General features: G+C 40.9%; 1 protein-coding gene across 1 annotated transcript in view; it reads right to left on the reverse strand.

The window, feature by feature from the left end:
- prkg1b (protein kinase cGMP-dependent 1b) overlaps positions 1-14,831 on the reverse strand; it is a 102,249-nt gene extending 87,418 nt beyond the window's left edge. The window contains exons 1-2 of the mRNA XM_036529058.1: positions 14,308-14,831; positions 6,429-6,595 (exon numbers count right to left, since the gene is read on the reverse strand). Of these exons, the coding sequence (XP_036384951.1) occupies positions 6,429-6,595; positions 14,308-14,612 (472 nt within the window). The 5' untranslated portion in view covers positions 14,613-14,831. The remainder of the gene's footprint in view (positions 1-6,428; positions 6,596-14,307) is intronic.
- Between the last annotated feature and the right edge of the window lie 489 nt (positions 14,832-15,320).

A 15,320-nucleotide genomic window follows, 5' to 3' on the forward strand; every position in this document is an offset into this window, starting at 1 on the left:
GTCAAGATCAAACACATTGATTTTTAATCAAAACTGAAGCAGAGGCTGTTGCTTCCTCAGGCAAGGCACTTAACCTGAATTACTGCTGTGAGGATTTAGTGGTATAAAAGGATAATATGTATAATTTAAAATAAAATACATGATAAAATCAAAGCTTTTTACATCCCACCAGATAAGGCAGTCTGTTAAATACACGAAAAAGAGATACTGCTTCAACTCACTGTAAACAAATTTAATACTTAACGCATTTGTGTGCTTTGCTTGTAAAGGGAGATCTCTCATTCTCTGTTTTCTCCACACCATAGTGAAATTTGACTGCCATACATGCTAATCAGCTACAAAAGACATTTCTCCAGGCATGACATACAAGAGGTCTTCTGCATTCCGTGCATGCGGAATAATTGTCACATCTTGTTAGGTCATTTTGTTCCTGACTGACGGCAGCACTAAATTAACATGAGGCAACGGCGCGGCCAGACGTCAGCATGCAGGGGATTTCAATTCTTACTATGTTCTTCTTCCAGATGTCAAGTGCCAACTGACAGTCCTCACGGAAAGACAGAGCATTAACCCGGGTTTTTCTTCCCATTAACGTCAGCACTGAAGTGGCGCGGTTGTTAATTGCCGCCGGCACTATTGATCCCAGAAACGTGCGCTGCACATTTCAATAGAATTCCGAGACGAACTCTTGCCGCCCGCCCCTCCCAATATCCTGCCTTACTGACCAGCACACTGCTTGCTATTGCCTGTGAGAACATACCCACTACTAACCCACTGCAGTTGAGACCGCACTTTGGGAATTCCATCCATAAAAAATTAATGGGAGCGTAGCAGAGCCGGCCCTGACCAATTTGGTGCCCTAGGCAAGATTTTAGCTGGTGCCCCTTGCATCACAGCCAATTCCACCACCACGGTTAATTGTAGTTTTAAACTATTCTTTATGGTCAGAACATGACAAACACTTGCCTAACAGTGTTCACAAATCTGTGGTAGAACATTCAAAACAATTATAATGATAAAATCTTTTTTTTCAACATCAAAACAAAATAAATATCTTAATAGAAAAATTAAGTGCTGCAATGTGATACAGCATACATGTAAAATGGCTCAGAGTGCAAAGTTTAAAAGTGTTTTAAAGGATAATGTCAATAAATAAAACAATAAATGGACAAAGAAATCTTAATTCTGGTCAGTATGCCAAACCTTTTGTACAGATGGTTTGAAACATTTTGTGTTTTAGCTGACAATGTAAACAAAATAAATAGACAAAAGAAAAACCTCAAATGTGGTCAGTATCTTCTGTACAAGTTTTAAATAAGCAAAGCCATTACCCTACAAGTTGCGGACAAGAAAGACAAGTCTGTCCACAGTCTCAAAATGATGTTGTAGGTTACTAACCAAACACCTGAATAGTCTTTCCAACTTTCCCTAATGTATTTAAGGTGGGAGTATCTGACATTAACTATTTATTATTATCACATTATCTCTGTCTGCTTCCCGTTTTTTTCTCTTCTTCTATTCTTCTTTTTCTTCCCAGGGCACCAGAGGGCTTTGGCTTTTTGACATGATATATATATTTAAATTAGGCTACTGATGTTAATCATATCACGTTTCACGGTCAGTGTCACTCACTAGTTCAGATAACTCGCCCATCCTCCACAATCAGGTAAGTCTAACTAAGAGCGGGGGGGGGGGGGGGGGGGGGGCTTGATGCTGCGGGCAACCCAGAAAATAGGCTATGTAGTTATGTTGTTGTGGCCTTTTTTGTAATATTTCGATTCGTATTAAAATAGTATTAGTAAAAAAATTGTAAAAGTTAAAAATTTTGAACTTTTTTTTTTCTTCCCTCATTTGGGGCACCCCTATGGATGGATGGCGCCCCTAGCATTCGCCTGTACCGCCTATGCCATGGGCCGGCTCTGGAGCACAATGTGGAACAGTGGGAAGGAGCAGGGCTTGTAACCAAAAGGTTGCTGGTTTGATTCCCTGCTGGGGCATTGCTGCTGTACCCTTATGTTAGGTACCGTTTTAGCTACATGATGGAAATCTGGATGGGCTATGCTTGCTAATCTGTAAAGTGGAAATGTGGAATGACAAAGAAATAACAGAGAAATGGTTCTTTAGTCCTAACAGTGGATAGGCCTGAAAGACTTTTGCCATCCTCACAGAAGGTCCCTAACACCCGCAAATTTCTGAAAAGCCTATTAATCATGTGAGAAGCCTACAGGCCACCTCCACAATACAGACACAAAGGGTTTGTCTCCAGACAGAGAGAGTCATTGAGAAAACCTACTTATACATTCATTGCTCTACAGCAGTACACCCAAACACCTTGGAAAGGGAATTAGTTTCTTCCTAAGTGCCAAAGGGTACGTTAAACTCCTGCAACAATAATGGTCCCACATCATCGCTTTATTGTTCATTATCTCAAAGTCAACAGAAATTCCAGTAGGCTGGCCACCGCCCATACCGCAACACAACACGAATTATTATTTGGCTGACAGTTTTCCAATTATTCTGACCAAATGAGAAGAGCAGTCAGACATGACAGAATTTAAATTTGGGAAAAATAGACACTCATGTTGGTTCAGATATTTCCCTCTAGGATCAAGATTTAAATGCAGAACAAATTGAAAAGCCATGTTCACTTAGTTGACCCTATTTTTTTCTTTTTGTTCCTGCTAAAGTGGCATTGACACCTCTTCCTTGGCCATTAAGACCTGAGAAAGCTTTAAACTGGCAAACGTTTAAACCCAAGGAAAGACACAAAGCATGGATTAATCACTGGAAAATATTTATATATGACCAAATGGAATGACGCAGATGCTGTGTTCCTGTGTAGGATCACAGCACACCTCTGACTGGGGAAACTACACACCAACAATGAAAGCATATTGTGTATCTGTGGAAACAATTCAGATTCTTAACAGTGAGTACTTACAAGTGCCACACCTGACACAGTGTGGACGTACAGATGAGTTAAATCAAACTACATACCATGAAGAGACCCACACATATTACAGGAGAAAGACTAGGGTAGTAAATTTACCAGACCTAAGCTACCATAAACTAAACTAAATCACAACCGCAACTGACGTCAAGGGAACATCTTGCAGCAGAACGCGTTCTTGTTATTCCCTGGGAGACTGTGTTGTCACGAGAAGCACTTCACAGAAGTAAAAGCATTTGCAGCTGTGCAAAGTACACAATATCTGTCACTTTCAGATCCCTGTCGCTGATAGCGTGAATGAACTCAGCTGAGGAGGACAGAGCAGGTACGTGTTGAAGAGAAGACGTTCACTGCGTATAGTTTGTCATTTTATATCGCTTTTTGCTAAATGTTTATCTGTTGATATTTAGAAGACAAAGCCATCTGAGCATGGCCAAGGTGAACCCCACCCGATATGAGAAATACTTGACTAAGAATCAATTTTCCTCCAATTCCGAATCAAATGACCCACCTCGCCTACCTGAACAGGCCCTCCATGAACCGCATCAAGCCAGCATCCCTGTTCCACCTGCGGTAAGATTAGAGCGTTCGTCCTGCTTATTTTCAATCAACGTGAGAGTGTAGCTCAGCAGAAGCCAGGGTGATCTCAGACTCATCTCAGACGTCTTCTCTGGGCCCACTCCAAACCGGGAGCAGAATTCTGATGCACCAAATGTTCCACCGCTTCTTCTCTCCTCTCTCACCTCTCTCTTTCATTTTCATCGACAAAAAAGTTTTACCCTGGTGCAAAATTACATTTTGTTTTTGTGTATGTGCATGTATGTGTGTGACAGTGTGTGTATACTGCATTAGTGTGATAGTGGTGCATGTGTGTGCGTGCGTGTGTGTGTGTGTGTGTGTGTGTGTGTGTGTGTGTGTGTGTGTGTGTGTGTGTGTGTTTGTGGTGGGGGGGGGGGGGGGGGGGGTGATTATCTAGCTTGTGGAGTAAGTCAACTGTGTTTAACTGTGCAGACAGTTTTGTTAAACAACAACAAACAGACAGTACAGACAGGAAGAGGTGTGGCAAGTGGATGAGTAGGAGGTGTGATGCAAAAAGGGATGATTTCATCTTGGGCCTGTCCCTGTTTACAGTCTAAAGAGGGGAAAAATATGGCCAACTGAGCATCACCACAGGAACTCATCACTATGCAGCAATAAAGCAGGGCTCCCAATTCCACCACACTATCACTGCCAACTTATACAGAGCTTGTAGGTTATCTGTGGTATAACTGGGACAAACCAGTAAGATGAAAAGAGGATACTGTAAATAAGCACAAACATCCCTCATAACTAGCTTTCTGCTGAGTCAACAAGTCTGGTTTCAACCCTCATAATCTGCAGATATTTTATATTATAAATGTGAACTCTAGTTTGGTATTTACTCCATTAAATGTTAAGGCATTCAGCCTCAATCCAAGATGACGTTGTTGCCTTTGCTAAACCTAGCAGGGCTCTCCTCTGCTTGAATAAGCTGACGGGTGGCATTTTCAGGGCTCTGTGCAGCAGGCTGCCACAATTGCCCTGGGTGTGACGGGCTACACCTCCATCATTCTGTCATCTCGTCAACCGCTCATCAATGTCAACACAAACCTGTAAGAGACCAGGGAGTGGTGAATAAGCACTGAATAGAGAGAAGGAAAAAAAATGCCTTTCAACATGGTGGCGCTCATTTTCAGGGCATTTTAGGTCAGGCAGAAGCAGATTTAACAGAGAGAAGGAGCTAAGAGGGTCCAGGTGTATTCCCCACGGGACTTCATGAACTCAGAGACACTAAAGCACAGGATCATCAACTTTCACAGGAGTCAGAACTGTTGAAAAACAAAGCCGACATCAATCATTACTGCTGTTTAAAGACACCCCTGTTCCATGACCACAGAGAGAGAGGGAAGGGTAGTCACCTACTCAATGCATTTAAGACTGCGTGTACGCATGGCATTGAGCTGATATACAGTATGTATGCAAGCTCTCACAGTCTGAAATCTTCAGCTTGAAATCTTTAGTTTTAGCTAGTCGTTGCAGCTGGCCTTTTCAATGTCTGTGCTTTTTTCCTTTGATTATCAGCGCACATCTAGATGAGTGTCTCCAGTGTACTTTGAACACACAATGAGGCTTTCAAAAAAAAACCAAACTACAGCCTGTTTCTCTTTTCAGAGTGTTTCCAGGGTTCTTGTAGCATCTGACAAACATGATCCCTACATCTGCTCCTGTCCCCAGCTGTTTTCAGTGTTAAGCGACAAGCAATTTCCCACTGTCACACTCCACATATAAGCACATAAGTTGAAACTCATGATTTTGTATTGCAAAATGTGTCAGGCAAGACTCATTATAAAATGGTTAATGTGCAAATGCTTCAATGGTTCTGCCTTCCCTCTGTGTTAATTAGCGGGATTAACGCTCATCGGTCAAACACACTCCTCCATACTGATCACAATGTTTCAGATACAGTTCATATGAAAAAATCAGCAAGGGTTATTCTACAAAGACCACCATGCATTAAAATGAGCACAAAAACATATTCCCTTTTTATTCCAACTTGAACATTAACATAATTCATGGTGTACATTCAGCTTTTTGCATTAAAATTCATTGTCACATTTCGGACGGTAATTAATGTTAGCATTCCACAAACACTCCTTGTTAGAATCCAAAGGCCATTTTGAAACATTTATGGTTGCTAAGTCATTCAAGAGCTCTACAAATAAACTGTGTTTTAGCATAATGTTAGCCTGGGCCTTATTTTTTCTACACAGAACAGGTTTTCCACCCTGGATTCTGAAATTTAATCAAATGTTACAACTGTTAAGATCTAAAAAGAGAAGACATGGGGGCTGTGAAATATATGATAATATAAAATTTTACTACAGTCATTTTTTATCTCTTCACATAAATGCATTTAACACACTTAGTTTATTATAATGGCTTTTGATGCAACTGCTTTTGGCTTGATTAAGTATTAACCATTTACTAATGTTAATTTGACTCTGAGGAGGAAAGCACAATAATAACAACAATATCTAAAGTTTTGGGCCAATTTCAGCTAATAGCGAGTGGAAGTTTCTAAATTTAGCTAATAAAGGGAAAGGATATCAGTATGCCTAGAGGAGCTAGTCTAAAATGATTGACAGGCAGCCAACAGAAAATAAAGGATAAGGAAAAGGACTGTAAAAAAGCATCACTGTTATGCCATGTTTTGGAGCTTCATGTAATATGTATGTTACTTCTTCATACAAGGGGTCCAAGTGGCCACTATGTATGACATGCATGCTTCCGCTGACTCAATCTGGTTTTGTATATCTTTGAAAATGGGCATATTCTTTGTGCTGTACACTATACGTACGGAAAGGTCACTGTGCGCATAATCCTTGCACTATATTGATTTCATTGTTCACTGTTATTATTTCAGCATATGTAATCATGTTCAGAATTAACTGAAACATACCTTCCATGACATACACCAATGATCCCACGTCGCCCTCCTTGATAATGCAGCTGTCCTTGCCATACTCAACAGGATACATGCAGTCCACAATTTCCTGGATCTGAGATAACTCAAGGTTCTTCATGAAGTCATTGTCCAGAATAGCCTCCTTGATTAATTCCTTGGACCTGTGGATGAGAATGAATGCTATTGTAACCGGTGTAGTCTCTGTTGTGTCTTTTTACTAGATGTTAGCAAGCAAGCAACTTTCAAACCTAGGTTCCTGCTGCTCTATGGCCAGCGTTGATGCCAGTTGAGCCACAGGCATTTTTGCCCCTAGCTCTATCGGAAATAAAGCTAGCTAATCAAGTCTCAGGGAGTGATGTTACCGCTGAGACTGCTCTGCTACCTGCTACCCTGCTGGCTTTACGCAGGACTCACACCAGCCACTAATTTCAGCTCTGCTACACTATTATCATTTACATTATTTATTTACCTAGATGGCTTACGTGTGATCCATTTATACAGCTGGATATTTAATGAAGCAATACCACATTAAATACTTTATGTATAACAGTAGTTCCCCAACTGAGAAATGAACTGGCAATCTTTCTGGGATACAAGCCCTGCTCCTTTCTGATATGCCACACTGCTGTCATATATTATTAATACATCTGCATTAACTCAACCATTCCCTCTAATCTTATAAAAACTAGTGCCTATTCAAGTAAGCTTCTAGAAATATTCTTTGTTAGATGTAACTGCATCATTTTAAGGTAAAGTTTTACTTTACTTTCTTCTCAAAACACAAAGAAAAATGTGCTGAAATAAAGCTGCTAGGGCCACCTATAATGCATTCCATTACATCACATTACATTAAACACACACTTTTATCCAGAATGTCTTCCAGCACAATAAAACAGCAATGTATCCATTCAAGTTGAATGGGCAACCGTGTCAGACTTGGGTAACAAAACTCCCACACTAGTGAGTGTGAGCATAAATCTATTCAAGCCCTAACACAAATTAACTTGTGCAACCTGACTAGACAAGGTAAGCCAAGTATACTACCATACATCCCAGTCACAAGATCACAGAATCCAAAAACACATTGTGATACTACACATAAAATAAACAGCAAGTAATATAAGTAGCAGGTGTGAGGGGGTGGGGATTGAGGTGGAACCAAGATGCAGTCTGAAGAGGTGGGTCTTTAGTCTGTATTTGAAGATGGCCAGTGATACCGCTGTCCTGACCCCTGTGGAAGGTTCTGCAAATGGAACTAGATGAAACCTAGATAAGACTGGTATAGGGGCTTTACAGCCCCCTATCATTTTCACTTCACCGTGTACCTTTATGGGCCATTCAGAAAGAGGAGGCAAACTTGAGGCAAAGCTTTTTTTTCACTCCAAATAGTGCTCTGATCTCCCACATGACAGCCTTGCATTAAAAACAGCTGTTTAGGTAGCTAGGGAATTGCCCTACTAACCTGTTATCCGGAGAGGAATGAAATATCTCCTACCTACGGCTCTGTGCTGATCCAACCTGAGTTTTGGCTGGAAGTGAGTCATGTTTTATTAGAGGACGAGGTTCTATGAAAGCAGCTATTTCTGCCTGAAATAAGCAGCCCATTTGTCCGGAAGCCCTTGTCATTACACAGACTAGCATGGAGTGCCCTTGCAATTCTCTGAAAAGATCAAAATGAAGCTCTCCTTTTTTCATTACTGTAATGACTTGATTGCACAGATCATATAAAGAAAAGCACAAAAAATATATAATGGCCGTACTTCACAAAATGAAATGATGTTCGGGACATGATGGTTTCAAATGGTACATCTCCAGCACTGAAACAAGCTGCCAGGGGGGCTACAGCAGCCCTGAGGAGATTAGGGGGAAACAGACAGATTGCACTGCGATACAAAGCATTAACTCTGTCCCACCAGCTACACTTAAAAGCTGCCATTGTGTGTGTTGATGTCCTGCTTGCAGAGATAAGCACGCTCATCAGTTAGACTAAGGGAACAAACCACAGCATAATGCACTTTGAAAAGTGCCTTTCATGTTTGGCTGCTTAGACTAATTGAAGGTACAGTAAAGTTAATGGCCAAGCTATAAACTGTATTTTTAACACACTGGATGATATTAGTTGCTAAATAAATATTAAGGATCCCATCTCTTCCTGCAGTCCTCTCCCCCAAAACCCAATAAAACAGATCTCAATCTGTTCTGAGCATGTGGGAAAAAGGACACCATCATTTCTGCTTTCGAGTGACAGATCAACGACATTCGGATTATCGCACCGCCTAAAAGGAACCGTGCTTGAATTAATTTAAGGTCCTCCAGGTTTGTTTGGGTTTTTTCCCCATCTGGTGACCCAGTTTACATTTACCATATGGATTAGTATTGATAAAAGTAGTTTGGGAAAAATCTATCTCGTGCTTCACTGCATCTGCACAGAAGCTGGCAAAGCCTACGCATTCCCACAGTGTGGGAAGTTTCACAGCGATATCTCCACAAGCCGAGTAGCAAATGCAGCCACAGTTGCCCCCCAGGGTATTCCGTGAGAGTCACATTAACGGGATGTGCCTGCTCCGTTTTCAGATTTAAGCATAGCTGATTAACTTGTTGCGTATCTGCGGTGGATTCCTCTGTCTCACCCCTGCTGCCTTTATGAAATGTGCACAGCAAAGCAAATATTACAATTGCACATGCAGCTGTATGTATGAATATCACCAGCAACCCCAAACTACTTTCTGTAAAGTCTCTAAATGCAGGGCCAAAAAAAAACACACCAATATTAAAGGTGATCAGTGCATCGGGCAGCAGGAAGGGGAGGTGCATTGCACTGTGAACGTCATAGCAATTTGCAGATCTCTTCGTTTGCTGCCTGATACTACAAAGGAGAATTGGTTTCCTCTTCCCCTTCCTGCCAAGCCTCATGTGTATGTTACACAGTAGTCTGCAGAGGTAATCAGAGGACAACAATGTTGTGTCCGTTCACCAAACAGACTGGACCTGCTATGGCTACAGGCACCACTAGGTGAACAAACAGAGGGTCTGACACCTCATCTTCACACTTGGGGATAAAAACTGACACACTTTGTTGGATGTTGTTACCAGCAGCCCACGACAAGCCTTTGCTGCAGTCATCAGAGTGATGACACAGATTCTTAAAACACCAAGCAAGGTGGAGATCTGACAGAGAGAAGAAACAGTGTACAAGACATTCATTAAACCTGAAAGCAAACTAAAGCCTGGATGTTACTATTTAGGCTACAGTGTTTTCTCCAAACAACAGTTTGGATGATTTTAAAGATCCTAATCATGTGTAACAATACTTATCAAGGAGCATCAATGCTCATTTCCTGTAATTACAAGGCCTTGTTGTCTTTGTTCTACCATTAAGATTATTAGCAGTAAAATGCCAGTTTGATTCAGCAAAATGACTGTGCTTTAGTTCAGCTGGTGAAGTAGATAATGGGTGCATATTAATTATTCTTACATCCGATCTAATTAGTCATTAACAAACAACTGACATTCATCATTGCAATGAAAAGCCATATCAGTTGATATTCAGTGTTGACAACAAAAAAAAACTTTTTATGGATGGAAGATAAAATATAGTATGATCTATCATCAGGCTTTCTACCTCTCTTACAACATTGCGTAACTGACCACTCATTTGGTCTGTAATTCATGTCTGATCCACTAATAGGCAAAGTTGCTGCTCCCTCTATGATTCCTCTTAGGTGAAATAAAGCACCAAACAACCCATTATGCAGTGAAGGCATTCAGATCAAAGGCTGTTTTGACTAACTGAATACAGTGTGTTATTGCAGAGCCAGGTATCAATTACATACAACCAAAAGAAGAGTAATTAGGAGGCAGTCCACCATGCCACACTCCACGGAGCTGCTGCATCCTCGTCTGCCATTGGAGGTATGTTTACATCGCCATGGCAACAGAGGCAGCCTGACACCGAATGAGACGGGACTGAGATTGGCAGCGCTTAAGCACCATCCTCATGGGCTCAACAATGCACTAGGATCCCCCAAATCAGGTTAATCGCATGTAATGAGGTTATGGGTACGAGTGGAGCACGCCCATCAATATTTCATCCAAAATCCAGGTCAGGACAGGTGAAACATTGATTCAGGAGGTAATAGCTTCATAGAGTCTGCAGCCAAGGGGAAAACTTATGCATGTGCACTCACACATGTGAACACATGAGCATAAAAAAGAATTTCACATTTATAACCTTGTTGAACACACATTAAACACTGAAAATACATATTCACACACTGTGTATACTATGTGTACATTCACTCTTCACAGATAATGTATAACAAACAAAGAGGTTACAAAAGAATTGTAATGTTTTGTAAATCATAAGTGAAAGGTATCCGATGTAATTTTAATGCAAGTTTAAAGAACTTTTTCCCCTCTCTCTGAATTTAATCTTCAGAGGTACTCAAAGGAACTAAAGCGAAATTCCCATTTAAACGGCTAAAAAGACCAGACCAAAGGGATTCCTTTCAAGGTATGAGCCCCAGGTGGCGTTCTGCTTTGAAGATCACCACCTCAATGGCTTGCCATCTTCTCCCTTTGAAGGAGAAACTACAGAAAAAAAGGGTACACAATTGCCACTCCTCATCAAGCAACTCAATATTAATCAGGAGCTTTCATATCAAAAGGGGAGACCTGACGGGCACCCTGGCAGCATTTTCTGAGGAATGCTGATGTGCTTTTTGCCCAGATGGAGAACGGTTCAGCTGGAACACAGCACACAACATCTGACGCCTTCACATGTTCCACGGGAGCGGGTAACTCTGGGCATGTTTGCCACAGCCGTCCAGGAACAGCTGGTGACGTCCGCTCTCAGACTCCTGGAAGCCTCCCCCCCCCCCCCCCCTCCTTTCCCAACGTGTGTCTTTTTTTTTGTTTCCTTTTCTTCCGCAAAAGAAGATTTGTGACTGTCAGGCCTGAGAGATAAACACAGACAGATTCCCTTAAATGGAGAAAATATGCTCCTTTAGGGGGGAACACAATGGACACATTCCACCAGACTTCACATTACCCTTGTGAAAGAACAATACCTTCCCATGGTCTGCTTCAACACAAAACGCAATGCAGTTTTCCCTCCTGCACATAGCAGCGTACCAGTGGTATAACAACAAACTAGTATGTTATAAAACAAAAGTAGAACTACCACAGTGGTCTCTCAGAGACTTCTCGTCCATCTGCTCATCAGTGCTGCGCTGAGTGGGGGGGAGGCATGAACTTTATGTTTCTGCAGCAATTCACCACACAAAATCAAAACAAAACTTAATTTCTTTAGTCATGAACATGATTCAAAACTTCTGGTACCTTCAGAGTAAACTGTTAGCCTGATTGTCTTTGATTTTCCCCATTTACAATGCTCCTCTCTCACTGTACATACCGCAAGGCAGATAACACAGTTCCTAAGTGATTTCATTATCCCCATGGATAAATAAAATGTTATGTGTGTGAGTATTGTAACAGCCACCTCAAAAAAGGCGTTTTATATGGTCTGAGAGAAAATGGAAGTCTTGTGGTCAACATCAATTGTTGGCACAATCGAATATATATATGTATATATATATATATATATATATATATATATATATATATATATATATACGCAATTCTACAGTTGGAACACAGGATATATCCTACCTGTTGTCCTTCACATGATCAGAAAAAAATACTGAGCTAATGTGACAAAAGCTAACTGCATTCTGCCCCCAGTTATTCACAGTGCTGTTAGAGGATGATGTAACAATAGCACCTTTGCAACAGTAAATGAGATTATTTGCAACCCACACATTCTAAAGTAAAGTTTCAAAGGTGGGCAAGAGTTCTCAATGCAGTCCTCTTTTATCTCCCTGCACATATGATATGTGGGAGGCTTGGGAACATTTAAGAATTCAGATTACTTTACCAAGCATGTCTTGTGTACAAACTGCTTAGATGCTTATGAAATAATAATGATGGAAACTGAAGAGTAACTATGATCAGCACAAAGCTACTACCCATTCAAGATACCTTCAAGTTTGTTTTATATCCTACACTAATCAAATCAAGCACAGCACAGGGAAACAGCACTGTCCAGCCAGTCCTGTTTCCCTGAGGCAGGCCATCTGAAAATAGTAGAACAAATAACTTTTTGCATTTTTCTCAAAGCTTTACAACCTTGGAAGGGCGCCATCCCTAAAGATAAGTACGATAACAAAGTAACTAAAGCAGGGATTTACAGCATGTCTTTCTGAAGTTTTTACCAGACAGACAGACGTCACTGTTTCCACTGTTTACTGTAGTTCATTACTGAGCAGGACTTCCGCATGTATTCTGCGGGTTTCGATCTGTGAGTCTGGTTCCGTGAGATCGTTCTGTTGCCTAGGCTGCCATCCCCTTGGCATGGGGGTCCAGGGGTTGCCAAACTCACAGGGAAAGAGTCAGAGTATGTTTGCATCTCCCGAAAAAATAAGGACATCTTGGCAGTGGATTAGAAAGGCTTTAGATTGTATCACTGGCTGTTAGAGAAACCGTAAATTGCTTTTCTGCTTCAAATAACAAACCTTGCATTACTACCATTAAATGTTGACTTTTCATTTGTCAGAGCTCTGTTTGCAAACTATTCTTATCTGTGCTTATAGGACTGAACTTGGGAGCTCATCGTGGGCTCCTACAGCACATTAACCTTGCATTTATGCTTAGATAATGTAAATGTTTTTGAAACAGTCACTCCCTGCAGGCAAAAAGCAAACATGAAATGTCAACTATCAGTCAGTCATATTAATATTGCCTTACTGCTGTGGTCCTGCCCTCCATATTACATGATATATAAGTACATTTATGACTATTCCTTTGTTATAAATTACACTATGATTATCTAACTTTTTAAATTAATTTTGAATTCCCAATAAGCCTGGGGAAATGTAAACATTTCCACATTTGCTGATTTGTCTTTCATTGTCGGGGAGTTTCTGAAATTGGCAACACAGAAGGACTGTGACCCATTTCATTCTGTCTCAGAAGTTACTGATTTTAACAGACACCCAGAAAAAGCACAGCAGAAAACACCATTATCTCAGTCCTTGACTAACATCAGTGGGAGATTCTGAGTCATACAACAGTAGCATGTCTGTTGACCCACTAAAGAAACATTGTGGTACAAATGCACGAGGAAGGGCCTACATGGAATAGAAACACTTGTGCGAGTGATAGAGCAAATGATATGAGTCATCGTCAGAATGTAAACAAACACAGAGATGACTGAAACACATATTACAAATGGGAGTATATGTATTTCAAATGGGAGTATATGTTTCAACCGCGGGTATATGTATACCCCGGATTTTAAAACCGTAAACTTCGTAATCAACACTAGTTTGGTATTTTCTCCATGATTAAAAAAACTTTTTTCGATTTTTCAGTTTTTCATACAAATTCTGAATTCTGATGCTGCATAATAGACATGTATCAAAGGTGAAACGTAAGAATCGTCTGCCATTAAACATCATATGAAGTTTCTTCCAGAATATTTCACTTTTGATTCACGCGAGAATGCTGCAGCTACTTTTTCAATAACTGTACAGTAAGTAAGGTGCCTAGCAGGACTTCTTAATCACAACTGTATACAAGTTAGAGATTGCAACGTCGCGAATAATTGCTACGATAAAATTAGCAGGGGTAAGGGGACAAAAATGTTGTGAACCAATGTTCCAGGTACTTCGGGATGTCATGATATGAAACACAATTGCAACGTTATCCTGTAATATGTGTTGCAAACAACTGTATCCGACAAACGACAGCAGACGTAAAATGACGAACACAACATGAAATACTAAAACATGAAAAAATGTGTTCGAAAACCTACTGCGGACTCTTTGGGTAGAAGGGCAGAGTAACGTGGCTGAGATCCTGAATGTCAAAGGCGGTAGGCTCGGCTGAAATTGCCTGCCTCTTGGTCCTTTGCTGCTCCTGCAGGACGCTCTGTTTGTGGACCTGTTGGGTTGCCGGTCTAATAACGGAACGATATTTATCCAGCTCATTCTGAAGCTTCTGTATCAACTCGTCCTTCTGATCTAGTTCCAGTTCCAGCTCATCTATAAGTGCGTCCCGCTGTCTCAGTTCTTCAATCTTCTCTTGTAAAGCATACTGGAGATCGCGCAATGTGCCCATACTTGTCGAAAGACAGAACCGCTCCAGTAATGAAAACTTTACCAAGTACCCCTGTGACTTTCTTTTTTTCCCCTTCGAAGAAAAGAGAAATGAAACCTTCAACGTCTATCAAAGTAGGCTACGAATGCCTTTCGTTTAGTCAATTTATGGTTGCCTGGTGGCGTCCAGATGAATTATAGAAATACATGTATCGTAGATGACGTGATGAACCAGAGTGGAGCCCTCGAGCATTGCAGCGTGAAAATTTGAAGTTTCGCACAGCGGTAATTTTCTTCCGCGAATACGTCGGCCACTCCTTCCCAGAGAGTAAGCGAAGCGCCCGCAGAATGCCGAAGCACAATGCAATCGCTGCGTGAGTAACAAGTCTGAGGATCTGCTCAATACTGTGACCAGCCAATGGGGTAACACGTGCACACGCACCTTACTGGGAGTAGGCGGAAAGCGCTATCGGACCGAAGCGGCGCAGGTAGATGGAACCATAGACGTGTTGTTGTTGTTGGTTTTTTTTAATATAAAGACATACTTAAAATGATTAGCTGAAGTACATACATTTTAGCCGGACTTAAAACCAAGGACACGAATTAAATGTAGGCTTGATATATTTGTGTTTTTTAAACAGTAAATGAGATTATTTACAATAATAATATCATTTTTATATTAATAATGATTTATTTCTAGCTATAATCGACAGCTTGTCGATATTTATGG

The sequence above is a fragment of the Megalops cyprinoides genome, chromosome 1 (assembly GCF_013368585.1).
Source record: "Megalops cyprinoides isolate fMegCyp1 chromosome 1, fMegCyp1.pri, whole genome shotgun sequence".
NCBI lineage: Eukaryota > Metazoa > Chordata > Actinopteri > Elopiformes > Megalopidae > Megalops > Megalops cyprinoides.